Consider the following 26,885-nt stretch of genomic DNA (forward strand, 5'->3'; position numbering starts at 1 on the left):
ATACGTACCAGTATCCACAGGTTGCACAAGTGTCATCAAATATTAATACATCTTAGTCGAGCTTCAGTACTTGAATAAATACTGAGTAAAATCTTACAATTTAAAGCTTAGGTTAAAGAAAAAAAAGAGATTGTATGACTTAACTAGTTATTTATGACTTTACATATTGATCCATAACTAGTGTGAGAAAATAGAAATAAAAATGTTAATCTAGCAAATAATATGCAATCAAAATTAACTTTTCCAGATTAGACTGCTGAAATTTCCACTACACATCCCAAAATGTTCAAAAACAGCATCTACACAGACCATTTCATATTTCCTGTAATTCTTCTCAGTTAAATAGAACACTGTAGACTCAATGCTGATCCTCCTTTTATATATAATAGAGGACAGCATCCTATTTACAGAGTTTCACGATGCCGGACTGGCATAACTAATGAATGATTTTTTAGTGCTAAAAAAACATGACTTGGAAACAATTTAAAATGTGAATAAAAACCAATAATTCTTGTAATAAGCTTGAATTTCACCTGCAGAAAGATAAGTTAACTGTCAGTTAACTAAAAATACTACTACATTAAAATAATCATCTAGTAATTTAATCCGCACACTATTTCTTAGTCCTAAATCTCGAGCCAGACATAATATATCATAATGCCAAAAAGGAAGAGATGGTGATGAGTACAAACTGGAAACAAATAATATGTTAATTACTGAAGCTGTTCCTGTCTAACAGTTTTTTCATTATTTTCAAGAAAACATCTCAAATTCAGTGTGCCATGATTTCCAGAGTTATAATTTGCAGCAAGTAGCCTATAGTTTTAAAGCTATTCAGTATATGTCAGTGATCCTGTAATCAACCTTACTATTATTTGGTCAATGCCAGCAACAGGTTATGTTTTCTTTCTGAAGTTGCAGCAAGCAAAAAAGGGAACATACCCTATAGAAAAGTCACAATCTATGGACAGAAGATCCGCAAATGCACATAGTTCCACCTGATCAACAACCACCAAGCCATGTCCCAGCCACAAACTATTATGGCACGCCAATTATGGCATCTTTAATGCTTGCTTCAATTGTGCAAGCGCAGATGGGTGCATATTGTTCATTGCAGCATTAAACGATTCTCCATGAATAGCAGCACAAGTTTGTAGATTTTCTTTCACAGAGTCCTCAAGTGATATGTGATTGATACGGTCTGAAAATTTGATCTGGAGAGAAAATATACATATGCATAACACCCTTTGTTTTTCATACAATCACATTGTCCCAGAATGAGTATTATGGTTAAGTTTCATAAATTCTTGCCTGTCTTTTTCTGAATTCTTTACTTGGGATATTGCCATCATCAGGAGACGTACTGGAGCTCATAACACCACTGTTATTTACATCAGACATAAAGAATTATATGATAGTAAAACATGAGCAAAAGCCATATAATAACAGGGACAACCCCTCAATTTCTAAACTCTTCAGTTGCCTTCAAAACCGTTCCCACTTCTAATAGGGAGAATAATATATCCTCGTATGAAAGTAAAACCGAACTCAGATCGGGTCCAAGTTCAATTATTAAACATGAAGTGCAAGAGACATATTAGGTTATAAAGTTTAAAATCTTTTTAGGAAAAGAAAAAGATAAAAACAAAATGCAAAAAACTAACCTGGATTCTTCCTCAGTCAAGTCACTGTTTCCTCCCAGAATTACACTTGTGCAAACACTGCACAAAACAACAAATAGTCATTTACTTCACATTAACATGTTTATGATGTTCACTATATTAGTACCTCAAAATTTGATCAAGTTTGTCAATGACTTGCGGTAGCCTTAATGTCAGAATTATTGAGAGGGCTAAGCCAATTGTCTTCTTCTGGATGCAAGAAACATTATCTACCTGAAAAAATTGAAAATGTACATTTACAATAAAGTAAGGATACAACATATTCAATAGGACCAAATGAAATAATTATGTCCAAATATTGGCTAAAGACATCACTGTTCAGAAATACCAATTGTTGTTTTTCCTACCCCATTCTTATGGTATTGAATGAAAAGAAAGAAAGAAATTGTATTAAAAATGCAGAAGATTATGAAATTCAAACATGATGATTGTTCTGCAGAAATATATATTCTCATATAAACATCAAAAGCCAAACAAATATAAATCATATTACAGTTTCAGACATGTAGAGTATTAAGTAATTCTTTGATATAAAACTAAACACAATACAGTTTCAGACTTGCGGAGTATTAAATAATTCAATTATTTAAAACCAAACAAAATTAGTCATATTATAGCTTAACAACACCAACCTTGTCGACCCAAATGTCAACCAGACAAAGAAGTATATTTTCTTGAACAGGTATGGATGCTGTTTGAAGGAGTAGAGAAGTAGATGGATCTGATGCTAATTGGGCAAGTGAGTTTGTATTCATCACCAGAAGCCTTGCTAGGATGGCAGCAGAAGATGCTTTGACAGATGTTTTAGAAGGATCACGGTCATCTCCTCCACTCAAACATATTAAAATTAATTTCTGAAATAAAAAAGAAATAACAGATTAAAAACATGTCCATATTAGTAACAAGGTGAGTTGAACACAAAATCCTATTTATTCAACAAGCATACAACTCCTTACTTGTAAAGTACTGCTAATGAGCGGTGGCACTTCCATAGGAAAACACTGTAAAGGGGCGAATCAAGATAAATTGTTTTGAGATTTTAAATCAAATACAACAAGAAACTAAATTCTAATCCAACTGAGACCAAATAATTAGAGAATGGTCCTGCACGGGTACAAGGTTGTCAGATATCCGCTACATGCCATAGCGCTATTGCGTAGCAGAAATTTAGCAAAACGCGAAGAGCCGCAATCCGCTATTGATACCTTGACCTCCTCTCAAGGTTGTCAAATATCCACATTTATCGGCGCAATAGCACTATTGTGTAGCGGAAATTTCACAACCGATGAGCTGCTATCCACTATTGATAACCTTGCACTGGAAATCGAGACACAAACACAGCCATTTATAATATCCATTTAGGGATGTAGACATCGGTTAAAACAAATCATTTACCGAAATAGTTCTCTAACACGAACTTTAGCAGGCTAAATTTGAAGTTAAATTGTTTATAATTAAGTTATTGCAAATTGAAGATGGAACCGCAACACCCTTTTGAATCAATCCTAAACCCTTCAAATGGTCCATTATTAATAGCTCCAATGACAAACCTTCTATGTGCTAAGAATGTCAACCACAATAGTCATAGTTAAATTCCCCGGTTATCATCTTGGTCCAATATCAAACTATTTAAGCAACCACCAAAGACTGAGACTAGTCCATATGCAAGCTTGTGGGAAACAGAGCAAGAAGCTACAAACTACATAGCCATCTACTAAAGTCTCAATGGTTCACCATTCACAACTAACCTTGAAATAATAAGCATGTAATGCACTCATCTAATGGTTAGTTTAATCTCCGATCAGTTAGATGGGAATGGGTTCAAGACTTGCACAAACTTCCACAATATATTGAAACTATATTTGTCAATATGGGAAAAACATACCTGTATTAAGATATCAATGACAGGTAGAACTGAAAGAAGACCTTTGTCATTAACATTTCCAACAACTAAATCAAGAATTTTAGCAATATTTGCAGCATGCATGCTCAGAAAGTCATTTCCACCCAAAATTATGTAATCTTCAATTATGTTTACTGCAACCTGTAATTCGACAAACAGAAATAACATACAAATAAAATAAACACGTTTATTATAATTATATCAAGAACAATTGGCCGTTACGGTTGGAGTAACTAAAACAATGACTCATCAAGAATAGATCACGAACCAAAGTAGTTATCAAAGAAATAAATACAGAAATTATAATAATCAGAGCGATGGCAGCGGCTGAAGTTTTTACACCTTTCCATGAAATCAATAGCTGAATGAATATTTAGTATTAACAACATTAACTTCATCTCAATTAAGTTTGATGTAAAGTAGATGACCGAAAAATACATTGATTAACTTCATATATATATTATATTGCACTAAGACCTTTTAATTTGGTACAAAGTAGAAACCAAGAGTAGTTTTACCTGTTTGAGTTTCAAACCTAACAAACTAAGTTCAGAAGCCAGAGATTCACCAAGCAATCAAATCAACTTTATAGTGGTCTAAAAATATTTAAGAGGTACAGAAGAAGAGATGGCAAGCAGGGAAATCAAAGGAAATATCTTTTAACTAATTTAAATATTTGTACACCATGTAAATTACCTCAAGTACAACCCATCAAGCTAACTAAATGACCACTTCATTCTATTGTCACTACTCACTATCAGTCTATCACTAACGCAGACTCTATCATTCTCCTGAACACAGATTCTTTTAGTCAAAATATTATTATAGTATGGAGAAAAATCTAACCTCTAAATGGTCAAAGCTTCTTTCCATGATATCCACAAGGCGTGAAAAATGTGGCAGTAATTGAGGCACCATTGACGGGGCATGGGAAAGTGTGGCCTCCCATAACTGAAAGGTTATGGAGTTGAATTATCATGACATTCTCGCACAAAAATCATACCCATCTTAATTAATAAGAACAAGACAGCATTATTACCAGCATGCTATCTTCTAGGAGATTCAGTTCATCTGGATTATTAATATTAATTCCATTCTCCAGAATTGGCAATAATATGCTGTAGCAAATGGGTGACTGGTAACCAAGTGCAACCACAAAGTTTTTCAAAGCAACAAGAAGCTGAATCTGCAGCAAACTTTCACCAGAGGATTCTTCCCAGACCTTGCAAAAATAGGAGCAATAGAGAAGATAAATTCATTTTGATAAGCTATATGTTTACCTTTAGCTACATGGATAACACCAGCAGACATAGGGTAAAAGGCAAACAATTAAGAGGTGAACATTGCCATTGAAATGTTTTTAGATTTATGCTTAATCTAGCATTCAAAATCAATATTCAACATCTTGGAAAGCTATTCTGGATTAAGTTCCTGAAATGCTCTGTACATATATCATAACCCTAAATTCATTGGGATAACTTATCCAACAATAACTAAGCCTAGTCCACTAAGTGAGATCAGTTACATGGATTAAAGTGTGCCATAGTGCTCTATCAGGAATCATATCCATGTTTAAACCATTAATAGCCCTTTTGGTCATTCCCCCCAAGTTTTCTCAGGTAGCATTTGGTTACTCACCTGCACCAAAATTTGGAGAAGGGGACAAATAAAAGAAAAGGAAAATTAAAAAAAAAAAAAATTATCCCTACTCAACATAGGACTTGGGCTACTTACCCGAGTCCCTATCACATACTTCTTCTCGAAATAAAAATCTTATTCACATTTTACTTAAATACTGACAGCCAAATATTGAATGTATAACACTAATAAGTAGAAAAAACAAAACATAGGATTCTCTTATGTACCTTCTGAAAAAATTGAACCAACTTTTCTGCAAATGGAATAACTTCACTAACATGAAGGATAAGGGTGGAAATCAAATTCAAAACCTGGACCTGGAGAAACATTTAAAAAAGAACATGATTTCACCAACTGGACTAAATCCAGAACAAATTCAGGTCAAATTATAATTCACAAGTACTATGTTTTAGCTCTTGCCAGCATTCAAAGTTAAAAAGAAGTTGAATGCCAACAATGTATATTTGGTATTAAACCACAACCAAATGTATGCATGCTGAGTCCTTTCACTAGCTTTAGTTATTAATAGCCTTGAATTCAGGCTTAAGGCAGTTGGACATCATGTGCCTTAGCCCATGTTCATGAACACTTGCCAGAGAATCAATCAGCCTCTGCTGCGTATCCCTTCTACACAGAACGCTGTTCAGTATATCTTCCAACATCACATCATTACTCTTCCAGAAACAAATTCACATGTTGTTCTTGCTCTCACTCAATGATCAGTGGTACCCAGAACCTAATTCATAATTAAAGCATGCAGCTCTCTTCCTTGGCAATGGCCTCCATTTCACACCATGAATGTGGTAATACTGAAGAGAGAAGCAATACATAGAAACACACACTACCGCATCATCAACAATGAATCAACTCCACACTCCCCAATGAGAAGGGAAAACAAAGTTGAAGACCAGAGGGGAATGCTTTCACAGCACAATCCTTCCCTCTCCATAAGTTTAAATGGTCCAACCAAGTAAGGTTATTACTATAAGCATCGACACTTCATTTAGCTGTCGTCTTCAAGTGTTGGACACATTTCAAACATGACACTCGTGCAACACGTCTTTTATGTCCAACTGTATCTTAATAAAAAATAAAAAAATTCAAACATGCTTGGTCACACCCAAATAATGATGTGTCAACGTGTCCAACTTTATTCTTATCCTATATTCTTAAAATGAGTTTATAAATAATAGGTATTATAAATTATCAATACAAAAATGATCTAAAATGTTTGATATAATTAAAAAAGAAATTAAAAACATTAAAAACTTAATTTGAACTTTAATATCAATAAAATATGAAAATACTATTAGATTTTGTCTACAAATCTCTCTCTCTCTCTCCCTCTCCCTCTCCCTCTCCCTCTCTCCCTCTGTGTGTGTGTGTGTGTGTGTGTGTAAGCTATATGTACATCCATCTTGCATTTGTGTATAAATACATGTGTTTTTTCACACACTTCCAGTGTATTTTGTATTTCAATAAGTATTCTATATGGGTCACTGATTTTTGTCTCCATCTCTATCAAAAATTAAAATTGATGTGTCCGTGTGTCCCGTGGCATCTCATGTCCGTGCTTTCATAGGTTATTACCTTCCATTCCCCACATTACAACTTCATCGAAAATAGACTCGATGACTTTTTGCCCCCTACCAAAAAATGGGAAATGTTTCCTATCAATAGGTTTTACCTTTGAGTCAAATTCCTGAACTTCATCAAACAGCTTGAAACATGAGTCCCAACAGATAGGGAGAAGATCAACAAACTCCCTGTCTGAAAAATTTGCATCTTCAATATGTAAACACAAGGATCGACAAGCTGCAAGCTAAAAGTGACACAAATAGGAAAACTGATAATTAGGAACCACAGTGACTTAGCAGAAAGAGCATAAATAACGGCAGCAGGAATAGAAAGCTGTAACATACCCTGACAGATAAGTCATTTCCCTGTAACAATCTGATTAAAGCACAGTACACAGGTCTTTTTGTATCTTCTTTAACCTATGAAGTAGAGAAAAGCAACAACAATATAGTAAGTACAAATGGCTTTTGTTTTTTATTTTAAGGTTTAAGACATAAAGAAAATAAGTAAATTTACTGCCATAAAACTTCACTACTTATACAACAATATTTTTTAATATATAAATGTTTTTGAATTTCATATCACAATAATCAGGCTGTGAAAGAAAGTCACGCATCAAATATTTAGTTCATCCACAGAGCAGCACAATAAATTATATACCTCAGAAACCCACTGCCCAAGAATTATAGCAACTTTCCGATGAATAATACGCAAATTGGGATGTTCATTTGAGAGCTCGAGGGATAAAGCACCATTAAACCTACAAGTATATTGTTAAAAAGAAGATACCAGAGTCATTATCAGAGTACTCTATTCTCCAATCAAAGCCTTAAAAGGAGAAAGTATCAATATCAATAATAAACTATGAAATAAACCTTTATATAAATTAACAAAATCCACTTAGATCTCAAGGTAATGATCACTTTGTTATCAGCAATTTTTTAATTTGCATATAATTTTTTGGCAATGTAAATTCATGAACATGAACAGAAAAACTTCAAAGAGAAAGGAGATGAGGTATGCTCCTACATAAACAAATAGAACAGGAAACAGCCAAAAGAAAAACGGAAAAGTTCAAGTGGATAATAATAAACGTAAATAAATGAAGTGGATAATTGAAAGAAATTTTCTTGTGTGAATGATGGCAGGTGAAAGGAAACAGTGGATGTGCCTCCAATAATCAGAACAATATTTACACATACCCCAATAACTTCAGACTCACCAGTCTTTAAAGCTCAGATAATTCGAGAGTTCATAATAAACATAAGCAGCAGCTCCATAAGCAGCATCTTTAAGAAGCAACACTGGAGTAATTTCCGTCACTGAAGTTGGGCAATTATTCATAGTCTCTTGGAGAAGAGAGACCACAACAGGGCCTAGCAGCTAAAGTTTAAGTCACAACCAAGCACCATATTAATCTATGTCAATGATTGAAAAATCACAAGAGAATACAAGACACCTTGATTTTGAATGTCACCTACTTGGCTATAATTTTCAAACAATACAATGTACAAAGCTTCAGCACATGGTCTTAGTTTTTCCGTCCACTGAATCATATCCTGCTCATGATGAAAAGCCTCAGAGTTATGATACCACTCCTCCAAATCACTCGCTGTCAGAACAAAATACCTGTGGCATGGATAAAGAGCATTTGAAAGGAGCAACATCTTTGTTTTGAAGCATATTGAAACATATATGAATATAGCAACATCTTTTCATCAATGTCCACAACAACAACAACAACAATAATATAAATAAAAGGAAAGTTTAATTTAATACTCATAATTTTCACACCCTTTTTTTTTATACAAGAAGAATATCATTTAGAAGAAGAGAAGAAAAATATAAGATGGAGGAGCAAAAGAACAATCAAAGAAGAATTATCTATTTAGTGTAGCTTTCCAAACTCTCAACATATTTGGAAGCAATGATTTAGGTCAGACAATGCACCTTGGTAAACTAATAAAGCCTAGAAGGACTAAATAGTGGATATCACAAATAAACTAACATGTATAAACTAAAGTACAAGACCAAACACGGCAAACTAATAAAGCCTGGACGGATCTGAATAGTGGATACCTTCTTATCAACACATTACACAAGAGGACTATCCGTTCATTGGGCAAAAGGGAAGTCAAAATACCACCGACAGCACTGGAAATGTTTTTTTTCATCTGCTCCAGTGTAACTCCATTTTCATCCATCACCCTACCAGTAAAACTTGGCTTGTATTCCGTACATTCCAGGATATTCTTAATCATTACCATACATTGAATGAGAAACTGTTCGAATGACAACACATATTGCTCAGGATCTGTTATCTTATTTAAACAGAAGTCAACAACTGAGGAAAGCACAAATTTATCTCCAAATGAATAAGGATGTCTGCCCTGAAAGGCAACTAAAATTTTCATCAATTTGGTACAAGCCCTCTTTAGAAAGTCCCAAAATTTGGGATATTGCTTTTCAAAAGATGAATCTGCAAACAAAGATATGTCTAGTTAGACTACAAGGAAGAAATAAGTTAACATTTCTGGTGCAACAAAAGTAGAGAAAGTCGATAAATATGAAAAATAGATGTCATATAGGGTCCAATTTCAGGGTTCAACTTTTTGGCAAGGAATCTAACTACAAAGCATATATATGTTATATGTTCATTATTATTTCCAACAACCACCAGAAGTAAATAAGCTAACATTTCACATGCAATAAAACTATAAAAGTAGAGGAAGTCGATAAATATGAGAAATAGATGTCATAAAAGGTCCCATTTAGGGGGGGGGGGGGGGGGGTTCAACATTTTGGCATGGTATCTAACTACAAAGCATATATCTGTTCATTGCTATTTTCAAAAACAACAAAAAGGAGGAGAGAAAAGGCAAAAGCTAATGCCTAAGAAGTTGCGATTCTAAGGGCCTGTCTGAATAACAAGCTTATTTAAGCACTCATGGGAAAGGAAATTCTCAGAAAGAATTTAAATAAATTATTTAGTATTTATATAAGTGATTACACAAGTGCTTCTTTTGAGTATTTGCCAAGTGCATGTGGAAAAGTTAGATATTTTATCTTCTGAAAAGCATTTAACATGATGGTTTGAGAAGTTATGAGATATAGTCATACAGAACAGAAAAATTATGTATAAATCATAAGTGATGTTATCCAAATGGACTCTAGGCACTGAAAGTTAAAGATAAATTAACTAACATGATAACTGATTAATATGCTTATCCAACTTAGTTTACAATGTCGTTACCCTAGATTAAAGAGAAAGCAGATATATTGTCAATTATGCATTGCCAATATTATCAGTGAAGTAAGCCTTGACTCCTAATTCATTTTTCTTGGCAACATTTATTTATTTATTAAGCACATCCAATCTTTATCTAATGAGGTATGATACAAAGTTGAAAAGCAACAAATCTTCCACAACTACACGAAATTTTCATACCAATATCAATTATGTAAAAAGTATTTGCATATTCCACACCAGGTTTGGATTATCAAAGTCCCAGTTAAATAGCTACGATGAAAAGACTAAATTAGCATCATCATTGTATAACAATGTACATGAGCATTGCTTAACATGCTATTGTGTGCTGGAATGACTCAATTAAGAAACAAACTATTCTAGATGTTTTCATTTTTAAAAAAATGGGATCATGTAGTTGCTGATATTAACTTAAACCCAAGAATATACACAAATGAGATGGGAGATAGAAGTCTCACAGTATGGAAGGAAAGACTGAAGTGCACTTAGGAATACAGGTGAGACTTCCTTGACTGGCCGAACCTCCTGTAAAATAGTAACATCAGACTTACTACCTTCATTTTAGGATTGGTTGATTTGAAAAGTAGAAAGAAGAAAGGGTACTAAAAACTTCAAGATAGATATATTACTAGAGGATGATGACATAAAATGAACCCCATAATTACCTGAAAACACTTTGAATCGCTTTGAAATCCTGAAATAATTAATTGCCGTATTATCTTTGAACATAACAACCATCTCTCACATGTAAGATAAAGTTCATGATGCTGATCGTCAGGATTTGAATTATAGGATTGAGAAAGAGATGAGAAACCATGCAATATTGTCTGCATATCACTTTGCCATAGGTGCCAGCTATAATCAAAGAAATGGGATGATATCTGCCAAAGGAATCAGTTGAATACTTTAGTATTTAGCATAAGGACAGGTTGCTAAATATTCATCTTAATCTAAAAATATCTAGTCAATCAAATGCAGATTTTAGGCAGAACTTGAAGATGCAAGCATTCGGGGAAGAAAACAATCACAGTGCCTAGTAGTTAGACCATATATGATATAACTCACAAGACTGGAATATTAAAGGCTAAATAAAAATAGGATTTAGTAACATAGTAATACATAAAAAGAATAATATATGAAAGCTGTAACTTACACCACACACAACTCATGCTTCTTTCAAGCTATGTATGTAACGTACTTATGTATAGAAGCTTTTATTTTTTACCTAGTACCTCCAAGTTGTCCTAGTCACATTCTGTACCGTTTCCTTAAAGGATTCAGCATTTTCCTATCAAGATTGCTAACCAGTTTTTACATAAGATAAAAACAATCAAATATAGAAGTTTAAGACTTCACTCTCTAGGGAGCTCAAAAGGCATGACTTTCTTCTTTGTATGATTAAGTGGACATTCTTTATCAAAACATAAAAAGTGGACATACAATATTTCTTGTACAGATGCTCATTCAAACACACTAAACTAACAAAAGCACTTCAAATAAATTAATCACAAAAAGCGTATTGAAACAAGCATATAATCTGGTAGTTGAATCATTTCAAACACATTAACTTTTATACTTGATACATACATGATGATCTGTTTCACACATTTCTACAAAGCTTATCAAAGTTGCTAACTCATCAGGATCCATTCAAAAGTAGAACAACTTGCATGGATACATGCCACCTATAAGTCAAGCACACCTTCACGCAGCAAACCAGGCACCCACACAATGTGCACGAACGCACCCACACGCACACACACAAAAGGATTATCAAACACATATAGGACATGGATATAAAAGCTGCAATATATTAACAAAAAGGAAAATAATGGGCAAAAAACTCGAGATGCCCAATGGCATTTTAACTGCTTTTTTTATCTAGCTTGTTGTAGATAGATAGACCACAAGTTTTGTCTCGAACGAAATAAAAATAAAACATGCAACATACACCATTGGAGTTGGACACCCTCAGGATTTACTCAAGACCACATATGCACTGAATTCTAGTTCGTCATTCTCTTGTAAGGATTCTATTAGATTTACGAACACTTAAAAGTTTCTCTTACTCTATCACAGTCAGCACCAAACTTCCAATCTATTAGTTGAAATTCAAGAAAAGATCCACATAAAGCAATGAGTCACACTCCCATGCAGAAATGCCTGAAATTTGAAAACGCACTGATTGAGTGATACACATCCCTTCCCAAACAAAACACAAATCAACTCCTACAGATCTTAAAGCTACCTAAGAAGTAATGGATAGTTGGGACTCAGCCATTTAAGGTGGCTATATCAAAAGTCTCTTGAAACAAGCCATAGAGGCATCAAATACCTATATTTAACTTTCCACAACCCATCCAAAAGAACCTCAACCTATGCTTGTAAGAAAAGATATAAGTCAAAATAGAGTATGAAAACCATGGGTATGCATGATGGTGTGACGTTGAACATACGTCTGTGATCAATATCTCATTACACGGATAACAGCTATTAAAAATTTTTCGTTTGATAAAACAAGATCATAGTAGAGTGAGTTATTCAGGTTTGCATGTCACTGTCTCAGGCATGTTTGAAGTTTCTCAACATACAAAGAAGCAAACATTGTGACATCAAAGCAAGCAAAATCTGGAAGAAAAGAACAGAAGGAACCACACCTCAGCAAAGTTTCGCTGGTCAGAAGTAAGGCGTTTTGTGGACAACTCCTTTAAAGTCCTAAACAGAATCATAAATATTCGGTGGGAGGCAAGAACATCTGCTGATTGAAGCTGTTGTGATAATACCATAAAGATGTCTGCCCTGAGAAGTCATTAAAACTAGTACATTGATATATATTTCTTTATAATCAAATGTTTAAATCGAATGAATCAAACACAAAAGCAAAAAAATTAATAGAGATAAGTGGCGAAAAAAGCAATTTTGCATTGCATGTTGATAATGCTCCACAAAGCTAACGCTTATTTTGTACAAAAATTAAGAATGTATAATAAAAACAACTTAGGAAACCCGCAAGAGAAAAGAAAAAATCTTATGGCCATAACCCAGCTAAAAAAAAAAATAAACAAAAATAAAAAAACATGATGAGAGTGGGTGATGAAACTGCAATTGCAGAATTGTTTAGAGCAAATAAATACCGAAAGTACCATTCTTTAGGATAATCAATGCGTGCAATTTTGGAGATGAGCACTGCCAACATTTGAGCAATCTGCATTTGACAGAAATGAAAGTAAATAGAAGTAAGACTACGCCTTATCAATAAATTCACAATCATAGCCAGCAAAGAAAAAGTAAACAACAAGCACCTGTTCATTCTCTTCTCTCAAGTATAACAGCAACTTCTGCCTCAGATGCGTTTTCTCCTCATTGCTAATCCCACTGAAAACAAAAATGAAGTCACATTCCCATCCACGTACTAGCCAAAATAGAGTCTACATCCTTAGAAGAATAACACTTTCAGCAGCATTTTGAATATCAGCTACAGACATGCATTGACCCTAAGCCTCAACACAAAAAGTAACCTAATCCAAATACTAACTAAAAATCAACCATTAGTGTAAGAGGAAAAATAAAAAGAAATGACTCACGAGGAATCACGGCGGTGCCGCCAGTAGCGATTAACGCTGTTTTTGAAGTATAAGGTGGCCATCAATCTCACGTCATTTTGCGACGCCAAATCCTTTGCCATAATCAGCTCCTGCAGTTCCATCAACGAAAAATAGAAACTCTCATAAACAATGCGAAGTTCAATCATCGAAACCCTAAGAAAGAGAAAGAAAGAGGAATTACAAGGAGGCAGGAGCAGAAGCCAGGCCTAGACTCCGATTGCGCAAGTGCTTCTTCGGCGGGGCCACGGAGGCGTTGATCGGCGTTCATCGAATTTGAAAGCAGCGTGTACAGCGCCGCCACGTCGGAGCCTGAAACCGCCATCACCGTATAGAGAAACTCTCCCCCTCCCCCGTTCTCTTTCTCTCTACTGTGTCCGGGATTTGTGAAAATATAAAATTATGGAATGTGCTTTATATGAGTGATCGTGTGGATATTTTTACAGTTGGTTGGAGGAAATGGAAGTTTTTGAGTGTGAGCTTCGCGAGTGAGAGTGTGTGTTCTCTACGTTGAAGGAAAGAAGGAAGAAAATTGGGAGAGAGGACAGAGCGTGAATAAGAGCGTTGTCGTTTTGGGATGTTCTCCATTCGGCCATTTATATACTGCACCACCACACTCTTCACTCATTGCTGCGTCAATAACCCTTTCCTTTGCCAACTCACATTTGCTTCCTCGATTGCAAGTGTGTAAAAGGATGCAAGTTTGTAACCCAATGGTTTGGAGAAAGTAGAGCACAAAGTAAATGTTTGTATTGATGGGTAAGGTTTAATTTTTGGGGTAACAAACAATTATTGAAACAAATGTTTTTTCGTTCTTTTATATAAATTTTATAAAAATATATATACACCACCTATAGTTTAATTCATTTGTAATGTCTATTTTATATTTCAACATATATTATATACAAATGCTAATTTTATGATTGATTTTTAATATGAACCTAACATGCTTGATTTTATAAGAAAATCATATTACTAAAAAAAATTAAAATAAAAAAAAAAGTTTTGAAAACTTAACTCTCTTCAATTTTTTTCAAAGACAAATTTTATTGTTGCAATAAAATAAGATGTTCGTATTGAACTTATAGCAAAGAATAAAAATGGATATTTTTATTCAACTGAAAAATATCTAAAAGAAAATGTCTTAAGAAAGAAAATAATTGATTTTCGAAGAAGAGAATAGAGTAAAATAAAAAAGGAAAGGACAATAAAAAATGCTTTGTCAATGGATGACTGTCACGGCTTCAGAAACTTTAGATCTTGCAATAGTTACTACCTTTTGGGGGCAATAAATTTTGTTTCAAAGAGTCTCAAGTTCCTCCTCATCTTCCATATCTGTCATATGAGTGTTGTTGTAAAATGGGTTGTCTCTTTGGCTTTTAAGCTTCCTCGAAGCTATTTTTAAGGCCATAACCACCACCTTCATGTGTTCCATTTCTTGATTTGTCTAGTGCAAGCTTGTTTTTTCCATGCATTCGTTGAATAGGCACTGGGGTGAGACGGTGAATGGTTGATTCACTTGCTACTTCACATTGATTGCACATTAAACTCACCAATTTGATTATGGTATGTAATCTTTCTTTAACTGGTAATCCTCCATGCATCACCTTCTAGAGAAATGTTTTAATTTTGAACATTGAGTTTCAAACTTCCTTTCTTCTATAGTGTTCCGGCAAGAACTCAACTGGAGCATGACAAAGCTGGAAGGCCAATAAATACCCAAAGGCAACCGAGTAGCTTTCATTCTTCTCCTTAGTCTCGGGGAACAACATCTTCTCCTTCAATAATGCTTGTGTTTATAATTGCTTGAGCCACAAGATATGTTAATGTAGAATGCTTTATTCAAATTTATGTTCGGTAGTAGGAGTTTAGAAACCTAAACTGGTCGACTGTGTGTGTTGTAGAGAAACTAGATTTTATTTGGTTATAATTATTTTATTCAATTATCCTTTATAATTTTTACTGAATGCCCCCTTCCTATCCTCCAAAAAATACATTTTTCCAAAGCCCTTCTGCCCTCAAGGCCACTTTTCCAGGTCAGGAAGGATTATTACTGATTCTACACATATGAAGTTTGAATGCCTGAAATATGTTTTAATAGACTCTGTGAATTACAGAGTGAAGTCAAGAAATCAATCTCCATTCTTGTTTCTTTAACATAGCCAAGTTGAATGTCCTAAAGTCCTTGAAATTTAACCCACTTTGACTTTTTAGTCTACAAACAATTTGCCAATTAACCCACTGCAATTTTTTCTCTGTGTTCTTTTATCCCCACCAAAACAACATAGTTGCCTTTTGAATCTCTTTTTGTAAAGTCTCAAGAAACTTAAAACAGCTTAGTGTGTAAATAGGCATTGCAGTTGCCACTGCTTTAATCAATAACTCTCTGCCATTAGCCGATGACCATCTTCCAGTGTTGCAGCTTTTATAGTACTTTATCCTTAATATAATTAAAAGTCTCCCTTTTTTATTTGTTAATCACTAGTAGAAAGCCTAGATATTTATTCTAATAGCCAACATGTGGTATAGATAGTGGAGCAGCCAGTTGATCTCGGATTTTTGGAGGAATATTCTTGCAAAAAAACATCGAAGACTTGTCTAAATTCACAACCTGCTCACTTACCTCTTCATAGACTTGTAAAATCTTCAACAAACTTTCGCAATATTTCACTGTCAACTTACTAAAGGGACAGAGTCATCCATAAAAAATAAATGGTTGGCCTTAGGACATCTAGGATTCAATCTAAAACTAGAAAACTCTAGCCTCCATTCTCCTTTGTGAGTAGACGAGAAAGATCTTCTGTGCTTAACAAAAATAAATAGGGAGAGAGAGAGAGAGAGAGAGAGAGAGAGAGAGAAGATCACCCTAGCGTAAGCCTCTACATGGTTTGAAGAAACCATGAGGTCAACCTTCCATAGTAACGGAGTAAAAAATCATCATCATCCACTCTTTGATCCAGTCATTCACGTTTTGTAAAAACCTATCTTGTTCATAATCTCTCACACAAAAAGCCTACTGAACACTCTCATAAGCCTTACTCATGTCAAGCTTAAAATCCAAATCATAGTCACCATAATTCTTATTTTTCAAAAAGTGCATAAACTCGTACAAAATTAGAATATTATCACTAATCGATCTTTCTTTGATGAATGCACTCTGAGTATCACTTATACCTTGTTCATCATATTTTGCAGTTATGCACTAAAATCTTGAAACGATTTTATAAAATACACTGTTGAGTTTGATTGACCTAACTTACTTCATAGGATTAGCATTTATAATTTTTTGGAATAAGACAAATTTTTGTATAATTGAAAGCTTTCAACAATTTACCTCCTGAGAAGAAACTCTTGACTACATATATCACATCCTTCTTAATCAGCTTTCAATCAAATTGAAAAAATTTTCTTGTGAAGCCATTGTTACCCAGAGCTAAGAACGGATTAATGAAAATTATGGCTGATTTTATCTCTCTTTTTTATATTGGTCTAGTGACCATCCAATTTGTATTATCATCCATCTTTGTAGAAATTTCCTTGAGAACTTTAGTAGGCTTCTTTGGGTTAACCGAGGTGAAAATATTAACAAAATATTTCTGGGCTACAGCAGTAATTCCTTGCTGATCCGAGGCCACATTACCACTTTCATCAACGAGTTCTTGAATTTTATTCCTCTAGCATCTTGATGAAAATTTAGAGTGAAAAAACTGTGTTTTTGTCTCCCTAATTTAGCCATTATGCTCTCGATTTCTCCTTCCAAAATTGTTCTTCTTGCTTAGAATTCTCCTCTAACTTATCCTCTAATAATTTGATTACTATGCCATCCACATCCACCCGTTTTCCATTCTCTTTCTCTGGCTTCATTTGTATACTTCAATTTTGTTACCTAGAGTTTGAAGCTACTGGTTTCATCCAATTAACCAATCTATGCTTGTAATTTTTTAACTTTGCAGCAAATTTGAACATAGGAGAGCCCTCAACTTCTAAGTCCCAAGCCTATTCAACAATTACAGATACGTCCTCTCTATCATACCAGCGCTCTTCAAACCTGAATCTTCTTTTAGTTCTAGTTCTCTCCCTTTCCAAATTGATGAGCAAAGGGCAATGATTGGATCTCGTATCATCCAAGTGAAACCAAAAGCAATACGTCACATGTGGAGAGGTTGATTAAGGGTGTTAGTTTTCAGGCTTTATTTTGTGTGGATCTGATTGATCAAGGGGATAGACTAATGATTACTTGGAAGGATGAAACGAAGATATAAATCGAAGCTTACAAGTCTTTTTTCATTCACTTTACATGGGAGGATGTTCAAAAGGAAAAGGTAAGTATTTACTGTGCACTTTCATTTGGATGAATCCACTGGAGAAGATTAATTTGGTTAGACTCTTTTTATTTAAAAATTAGTTATTGTTCCGAGTATTACCTGAAATGTTGATTTGGGCTTAAACGTGAGGTCCAGACTCCTTGTGAGGCAGCATCCGACTTGTTCTTGTGCCGGGGTGCCGCCGTTCGAGTTCCTCGTGAGGAGATGAGGATGGTACCTGCAAGAGACTCCAATACTTAAGTTAGAAAGGGCTTTAGGCAGGTTTTTAGTAGATTAGAACGTAAATTAAACCTAAGGGGTGTCAATGTATTTATAGTAGAGCTTGTAACCACCTTTATTAGAGTAGTTCCATCTTTATTGATGGATAACCGTTCCCTTTATCTTGAGAATTTTTCGGAATCTATTTTTTAGGAGAAGATAGAGATCGCGGGAGAGATCCGCGGAGGCAGTTATTTGTTTGGGCAAGTAGAGTTGTACTCCTTTGCGGTGTTTGACCTCCTAGAATAGGTCGGGTACAGGTCGGAGACCTCCTTTTTTAGTTGGTTCTCTTATCCTTATTGGGCCTAGTTCTTTTGTTTGTGTCAGACATGAATAGTGCTCCTCCTTGAGTCCTGAGCTTTCAATAGGTCAAGGTCAAGCAATTTGTGGCCTTTTGTTTCGACGTCGGGTACTCCGCCTTCTAGAGGTCGGGTACTCGACTTATTTTTCAAAAATTTGAACGTTGTTTCCTTTAATACGAGGTGAACATTGCACGGCAGTTTCCTTGTGATCCGCACACGTTTTTAAAGAGGAGTTATGAGGCTATTTTACCTCTTGTCTCTTATAAAAGCGCCTTGGTTCTTCTTCTCCCTTTCCACATTTCTGAAAATCTTCCATTGCTTTCTTCTTCGCAAAGTACCTTTTGTTACCGTAAAACTTCTCTCCTTTCTTTTAGTCGTTCACTTTGCGATTCCCTTTCCCAAAATTTTCTTTATCTTGGCTTGTGTTTAGCGAAGAGGATCATCCGCGATTTGCTGCTTGACGTGCCCCTCTCCCTATCAAGGTTAGTATTTTATCTTCTTGATAACCTTTGTATTCTATTTACTTGAGAATGTTCTGGGGGTCCCTGATAAAATGGTGTCGATGCTTATATGTTTGTTTTTTTATTCTTGGAGTTGCTTTGACTGACTTGATTTAACTGTTATTGCGTTTCTTTTGCTAAGAAGTCTTTTTGGTCTTTTTCATCGATTGAGATTGATGTAGAGTGTTTGGTTATGTGTCTGCTATCTTTGTGGAGCTCTAGTCATTTGAAACCATTTTTTGTTGTATGTTTGGTTGCATTCTTATTGTCCCCAATGGTGTTGCTACTATGTGATGATGTCATTACTGTTACTATAGGAGTGACACCATTTTGACACTTTCTGTATGTAGAAGAACTTTGAAACTGTATTGATGGATTTTATTTGTCTTTGCCCAACCTGTGTTGGATGACGTCCGAGCTCTTTTAGTAACGGCTTCTTTATTTTGCATTTGTAGGTGTAGCCTTTATGTCGCGCTCTATTATTCTGAATATGTCGACTAAAGTTCCCCCTAGCCTCTTAAATTGGGTAGATGCTTCTGTCTTTTCCTGTGTCCCTATAGTTAAAAAGAATATTGCGAGGTCTTCCGTAGGCACCATAGAATATCTTAGTACCGAGAAGATAAGAGAAATTATGAATTAATGGTACCCGATCCCGAGGAGAGAGTTTGTTTTCCTCCCTTAACTAAGTCGGAACACCCTTTTTTTATGCCTATGATTGCTTTTTCTCCAAATTAGGCGTTTCACTCTCCTTTACCGATTTTGAGACAAATATTCTTTGGTCTTGCGATGTTGTCCCTTTTCATCTTTACCCGAACTCCTGGGCTTTCTTAAAAATTCTCCAGCTTTTATGTCGAGATCTTGAGGTCTGACCTTTTACTATGGTCTTCTTTTATTTGTTTGTTTTGACTAAACCTGGGTGGCTAAAAGGGAAGGCTTCTTAGTTTTTCTTTCGCGCTATTCAGGGTAGGAAAGTTTTTTTCATTTATGATAAATCTTTTCATGACTTCAAGAACTATTTCTTTAAAATTTGAGCTGTGGAGGGTGCCCGGCCTTTCTTTTTAGATGAGAATGATGAGCCTTCCTCTCCCTTGTACTAGCAAGAAGAAGTTGCCAAGTATAGTGTAGGTAATCTAAAGAAAATCGAAAAGTGTTTTGTGAATGTGTTTTAAGAGTGTTGGGACCAGGCTCCTTACTTGGATACAAAAAGATTCTTAGGAAATCTTAGTCTGCTTATATTCAAGCTAGGTAGCTTCCTAACCTTTAGCTTTAGTGACTCCTTGCCTGTGATTTGTTTTACTAAGGTGCCTTTTGTTTCTTTTTTGCATAAACTACGGCTCCCAAGACTGCAGCTATAAAAGAATTGTGCCAGACCCAGAAGACGGTCGTGGCCGAGGTCTTCAAGATAAGGAGGCCGTGGGTACTTCCTCCCGCCCTTCACCTAATAAGACGGACTCGAGTGCTTCAGCTCAGAGGAAAATCATCGCTACTCCTTTTGTTCAGATTATCGCTCTTAAATCTCCTTCTGACAGTATGACAGTCCCCTCTTCTCCTTTGTCTTCAGAGCCTCCTCCCAAAAAACAGAAAGTTGCTGAAGGTGGGGGCATTTACAATAAAGATTTTGACAAGATTTCCTAAAGTAAGAGAAACATTCTTTCTCACAACCGTATCATCATGGATTATGTGGCTATCCAAAATCACCTCCAGTTTATGGCTCGGAATGGGATCTGGATAGCGGGAATATGTATGGCTTTATCTAAGGAGTTAAAAAAGACTCCCCTCAGTTTTACCCAAAGTTCCCTTGAGGCTGCCCGATCTAAGGAAGAGACACTTAAGGAAATAAAGAAGGAGATGGAGGAGGAGAGGGTCGGGCTAAAATCCGATCTAGAAAAAGCTCGGACCCGAATTAAGACATCGGGAGGTGTGAAGAAGAGGACAGAGGAGAGTTATACTCAGGTTTACGGGGAAAGGCTTGACCTCTAGGAGGAGTTAAAAAATGCTCGAGAAGAATATGCCTCTCTTCAGGAGTCTGTGGTTGAGGGCATGGATAAAATATTCGAGAATCTAAAAGCTCAAGTCTAGGTCCTGGCTCCCAGGGTCGATCTTTCCTTATTCGGTCAAGACAATATAGTGGTTGATGGGAAGATCGTTTCGACCCTAGATGATGAGGCGGAAGTCCCTCTGCCCGACCCAAAGACTATAGTACCAAATTCTGCAACTTCCGAGGTCCAGCCTGAGGTCGTTAACATTGAGACTTCTCCTTCGTCTTTCGCTGCTATCCCTGCTATGTGGTGCGGCAATGTACAATCACAAACTAACCGACAAGTGCACCGGGTCGTACCAAGTAATACCTCAGGTGAGTGAGGGTCGATCCCACAAGGATTGAAGGACTAAGCAACAATGATTGATTAAGTTACTTAGTTAGGCAAACAGAAAAGAGTGTTGAGAATTCAAAAGCAGTAAACAATAAAGTAAGAGTTTGAAGACAGACAGGTGAATAAGTTGGGAGTAAAATATGGAGAAAGCAGTTAAGGCTTTAGAGTTATCTATTTTTCTAGATTGACTTTTCTTACTAACTATTTTAATCATGCAAGATTCAATTCATGGCAAACCATATGTGACTAGACCCTAATTCCTTAGACCTTTCTAGTCTCCTCTAAAATTTGTCAACTGCCAATTCCTTGGTCAATTAATTCCAATTAGAGGGTGAAGTTTAATTCTGGTTATTATGCCACAAAAATCCTGATTATCCAAATATAAGAAGATTATATGTCACGTATCCCGTTAAGTCCGGATAATTAGAATTTAGGAGAAATTATTTTCAAGCTGTTGTTCAAGTAAAGAGCTTTTCCAAGTTATACAAAAACTCAATTAGAAAGAGGGTCATACTTCCGTTCCACCCAAATTCATAAAATAAAGAATGAAGACAATTCTTAAATTAAAAATCAGTACATGAATTAAAATAGAAAAAATAATAGAATCAATCCATACAAATAGACAGAGCTCCTAACCTTAACAATGGAGGTTTAGTTGCTCATGGTTCAGAGAAGAAAACTAGGATTGTAAATTGGGCTGAGGTGGAATGAAAAGTTAACTAATTGGGATCCCCCCCCTCAGAAGAAGAGTTTCTTCTTTTTATATCTAATCCTAATAAATTTAAAATCTAATTTCTAAATTTAAAATAATATCTTTTCCTAAAATAAGATTTAAATTTAAATCAAAATTAATTAAATAATTAGCAAGTCTTCAATTGATGGATGGGGACCACTTGTTTCGTTCATTCTGCAGCTTCTAATCTGTGTTTTCTGGGCTGGAAACTGGGTCAAAAACAGCCCAGAAATCGCCTCCAATGGTTTCTGCGTTTTTTGCACGTGGCGCATGTCACGCGTACACGTCAGTCACGCGTACGCGTCGATGGTCCTCTTCGCATGTCATGCGTACGAGTCAAGTATGCGCACGCGTCAAGTACGCGTACGCGTCGTTCTTCGCTATCATCTCCTTTAATTGTTGTGCTGTAGAAACTCCATCAAATCCAGCCGAATGCGACCTAAAATAAACAGAATTGCACAAGACTCAAAGTAGCATCCATAGTGGCTAAAAGATAATTAATTCTTGATTAAACTTAACAAATTAAATGGAAATTCACTAGGAAAAGATAGGAAAAATGCTCACGCATCACAACACCAAACTTGAATTGTTGCTTGTCCTCACGCAACCAAAACTAATATAGGCTTAGGATGTGAATTTACATGAGAATGAGAGTTCGATTAAGCTCAGGTCTCTTTCTATAGTGGGGTTTACAACTGCAATCCTGAATAGTTTTGACATCTCACTCTCCTTTGAATCAGGAGGATGTCACTGTTCTTCAGAATTAGAATCCGGATAATATTATGAATTCTCTGATCTTTTGTAACTCTAACCCTTGAACACATCAATTTTTCTTTGATTCTTTTTTTCTTTGGTGCTTTGCACCTTAAGCCTAGTCGTGACTTTAAATGTTTTGTCTCAAGCTTCACTTGACACAGAAATACCACAAGCACTTAACTGGGAAACTCTCTTTAAGTTCTGATTTTTCTTTCAGTTACTCCCAGACAGTGGTGCTCAAAGCCTTTGGCATATTCTGTTAATTGCAATTGATCTCGACTCTAAATGTTTTGTCTCATGGATTACTTGACACAAGAACACCACAAGCATGTAACTAGGGAAACAACTCTTTGAGCTTTTAATCATGTCTGACCTCCCTAGTCATTGATGCTCAGAGCCTTGGACCTTGCTTATTATATATATATATATATATATATATATATATATTTCAATGCTGTTTTTTTTGCTTCAAGGATTAAACTTTTACTTATTGCAGAGACTTCATAATAGTTCTCTAAATTCCTGTTCCTTGTACATCAACATTCTTTGATTCAAATTCGACTATGCACTATTCATTTTATGCATTCAGAATCACAGAAAATACCACCATATTTAAGTAAATAAGACTATTCTTCAATATAAATTCAATTTCTCATGCAGTACATCATTTTCTTTTCTTTTTGATTTCAAGCTCAGTGAGTAATATATGAGACATCTTTAAGAATTAAAGCAACTAACAGAACTAAACTAAAACCTAGGAATTTATCTAATAAAGGATCATGCAATAAACGAGACAAAATAGCAGAAAACTGGAACATAACATAGAAAAAGCGGGAAGGAATATAGAATGAAAGGAACTTAACCACCTCAGTTATGCTAGTGGTTGTTTCTTTCTTCAGGCTGTGCTCCCCCGTGATTTGCCTCCCTTTGGTGCCATAAAAATAAACAAAAAATCCATATGCGAAGCGTCAACACCAAACTTAAAGGTTTGCTTATCCTCAAGCAAAGAAGAACTGAAAACAAAAACAAATAGTAAGAGGAAAGAAGAATATAAGGATGAAAGAACAAGAGAGAGAGTTAGGATTTGGGAGAGAGAGAAAGAAAATTAAAACTGGGCGGCGAACTCATGTAATTGTGCAGCGCTGGCAATGCGTACGTGTGGGTCGTGCAATTTTCATAGTGACGCGTAAGCGTCAGGCACGCGTACGCGTGCCTATGATTTGTGCTAATCGCGCGAAGGTAGCCGCGTCGACGCGCAACTCTTTGTTCGCGTGGCTTGGGAACTAAAATTTTCATACGACGCGTGCGCGTAATGCACGCGCATGCGTGGATGCCCATTTGTGCAAAGGACGCGCACGCGTCAGGGACGCGTACGCGTGATCACGTTTGTGCCTCTAGCATGCTTCCAGCCCCAAGCTAGCACAACTCTCTGCCCAAACACTCATTGACGCCAATTTTCAAGGTCACGCGTACGCGTCAGGGACGCGCACGCATGGATGGCTAAAATCGCAAACGACGCGCACGCGTGGGGTTGTTTATGCGAAAGGCATAGTTCCAGTGCCACTCCTGCTCAACTCTCTGTTCAATTTTATTTTTCACACACATACATATGATGCGTACGCGTCAGTGACGCTTGCGCGTTGTGTGCTCTTTTTTTTTATGCTATTCGGTTCCTGTTCTAAAATAGCTGCATGATCTGAAAAATAGCAAAAACTCAATAAAAATCAAATAAGCAAGAAAACTACTACTACGAAAAATAGCTAAGGATACGAAATTATCGAGTTGCCTCCTGACAAGCGCTTCTTTAACGTCACTAGCTTGACGGTCAGCTCCTCTAAGGAGGAGGATCATAGGTGCTCAGCTCTTCACCCCTTACTTTGAACTTCTTTCCTGTGTCTCCATAAATGAGCTCAATATGCTCCAGAGAGAGGATTCTGTTTACTGTATAAATCCATACTGGATTCTTAGTCAACACCACCTTCATTCTTGGGGAGAAACCTTCAGTGGGGATCTTTTTGTTTCTCCATCCCCTGGGTATTTTCTTCTTTTTGGGAACCTCCTCCTTGGTGGATGATGCATTCCCAACACCAAACTTAGGTTTGATGTCAGGAGAAATTTTATTGATTGTCACCAAAGGAGGTTTGAGCTGCAATTTCTGCTGTGCATCATCAGGAGGTTCTTGAAGGTTTGGATCAATAAGTTCAGTCTACATGCACCTCTCTTCTTTACCTGTTGAATGTATATCTTTGAAGACATGAAAGACTAGTTGCTCATTATGCACTCTAAGCACTAATTCACCCACTTCTACATCAATCAGAGCTCTTCCAGTGGCTAGGAATGGTTTTCCTAAAATTATAGAGGCATTCTCATCCTCCCCTGTGTCAAGAATCACAAAATATGCTGGGAGGAAGAACTTACCCACTTTGACCAAGATATTCTCCACTAATCCGTATGCAGGCTTCATAGATTTGTCTGCCATCTGTAATGCTATCTTTGTGGGTTGTGCCTCTTGGATTTGCAGCTTCTTCATCACAGATAAGGGCATTAGATTTATGCTTGCCCCCAGATCACATAGGGCTTTCTCAAAGGTTGTGCTCCCAATGGTGCATAGAATTTGAAAGCTCCCTGAATCTGGCATCTTCTTTGGTAAGTTATTCTGAATGATGGCTGATGAGCGGATAATTTATACACTTTTTGGCATTGTTTTTATATAGTTTTTAGTATGATTTAGTTAGTTTTTAATATATTTTTATTAGTTTTTAAATAAAAATCAAATTTCTGGACTTTACTATGAGTTTGTGTGTTTTTCTGTAATTTCAAGTAATTTCTGGCTAAAATTGAGGGACTTGAGCAAAAATCTGATTCAGAGGCTGAAGAAGGACTGCAGATGCTGTTGGATTCTGACTCCCTGCACTCAAAGTGGATTTTCTGGAGCTACAGAAGTCCAAATGGCGCGCTCTTAATTGCATTGGAAAGTAGACATCCAGGGCTTTCCAGCAATATATAATAGTCTATACTTTGCTCGAAGATAAATGACGTAAACTGGCGTTCAACGCCAGCTTCCTGCCATATTCTGGAGTTAAACGCCAGAAATAGGTTGCAAAGCAGAGTTAAACGCCAGAAACAGGTTACAACCTGGCGTTTAACTCCACAAACAGCCTAGGCACGTGTAAAGCTCAAGTCTCAGCCCTAGCACACACCAAGTGGGCCCCAGAAGTGGATTTCTGCACTATCTATCATAGTTTACTCATTTTCTATAAACCTAGGTTACTAGTTTAGTATTTAAACAACTTTTAGAGATTTATTTTTGTATCTCATGACATTTTACATGTTTTCATATTGTATTTCTGACGGCATGAGTCTCTAAACCCCATGGTTGGGGGTGAGGAGCTCTGCTGTGTCTCGATGAATTAATGCAATTACTTCTGTTTTCTATTCAATCATGCTTGTTTCTGTTCTAAGATACTCGCTTGTACTTAACCGTGATAAATGTGATGATCCGTGACACTCATCATCATTCTCAACTTATGAACGCGTGCCTGACAACTACTTCCGTTCTACCTTAGATTGAGTGTGTATCTCTTAGCCTCTTGGTTCATTATCAGAGTCTTTGTGGTATAGGCTAGGATTATTGGCGGCCATTCCTGAGATCCGGAAAGTCTAAACATTGTCTGTGGTATTCCGAGTAGGATCTGGGATGTAATGACTGTGACGAGCTTCAAACTCACGAGTGCTGGGCGTAGTGACAGACGCAAAAGGATCAATGGATCCTATTCCAACATGAGTGAGAACCGACAGATGATTAGCCGTGCGGTGACAGCGTATTTGGACCATTTTCACTGAGAGGATGGATGGTAGCCATTGACAACGGTGATCCACCAACATACAGCTTGCCATGGAAGGAGACTTGCGTGCGTGAAGAAGAAGACAGTAAGAAAGCAAAGATTCGGAAGACAGAGCATCTCCAA

At 36.2% G+C, this 26,885-nt stretch overlaps 1 protein-coding gene across 4 annotated transcripts; it reads right to left on the minus strand.

Annotated features, from left to right (window-relative positions):
* Positions 1–223: 223 nt before the first annotated feature.
* On the minus strand, positions 224–14,391 carry LOC107636789 (ARM repeat superfamily protein). 4 transcript variants are annotated; one of them, XM_088485760.1, is made up of 24 exons: positions 13,856–14,391; positions 13,654–13,763; positions 13,372–13,444; positions 13,213–13,274; positions 12,727–12,868; positions 10,735–10,950; positions 10,528–10,594; positions 8,881–9,280; positions 8,283–8,430; positions 8,024–8,184; positions 7,462–7,561; positions 7,146–7,220; positions 6,911–7,045; positions 5,451–5,540; positions 4,625–4,807; positions 4,432–4,536; positions 3,568–3,726; positions 2,639–2,683; positions 2,315–2,536; positions 1,789–1,895; positions 1,665–1,721; positions 1,312–1,381; positions 943–1,214; positions 224–533 (listed from the first exon to the last, which is right to left on the minus strand). In XM_088485760.1, the coding sequence occupies exons 1-23, from the start codon at positions 13,994–13,996 to the stop codon at positions 1,053–1,055; spliced, it is 3,030 nt and encodes a 1,009-aa protein (XP_088341886.1). In that variant the 5' UTR covers positions 13,997–14,391; the 3' UTR covers positions 224–533; positions 943–1,052. The 4 variants fall into 4 exon arrangements, with proteins under 4 accessions (XP_088341886.1, XP_088341885.1, XP_088341888.1 ...); XM_088485759.1 differs by having other exon boundaries at positions 1,789–1,891; positions 2,311–2,536; XM_088485762.1 differs by lacking the exons at positions 12,727–12,868; positions 13,213–13,274; positions 13,372–13,444; positions 13,654–13,763; positions 13,856–14,391 and adding an exon at positions 12,139–12,232 and having other exon boundaries at positions 1,789–1,891; positions 2,311–2,536.
* Between the last annotated feature and the right edge of the window lie 12,494 nt (positions 14,392–26,885).

Source organism: Arachis ipaensis, chromosome B4 (genome assembly GCF_059453495.1).
Source record: "Arachis ipaensis isolate K30076 ecotype BB chromosome B4, ASM5945349v1, whole genome shotgun sequence".
Classification (NCBI taxonomy): Eukaryota; Viridiplantae; Streptophyta; class Magnoliopsida; order Fabales; family Fabaceae; genus Arachis; species Arachis ipaensis.

Coding starts and splice junctions, on each gene's coding strand:
- LOC107636789 (XM_088485760.1), bottom strand. CDS start 13,996: ATGGCGGTTTCAGGCTCCGACGTGGCGGCGCTGTACACGCTGCTTTCA. Junction 9,281..10,527: donor TCAGTCTTTCCTTCCATACT/GTGAGACTTCTA, acceptor CTTTGTTTGCAG/ATTCATCTTTTGAAAAGCAA. Junction 4,537..4,624: donor TCCTAGAAGATAGCATGCTG/GTAATAATGCTG, acceptor ATAACCTTTCAG/TTATGGGAGGCCACACTTTC.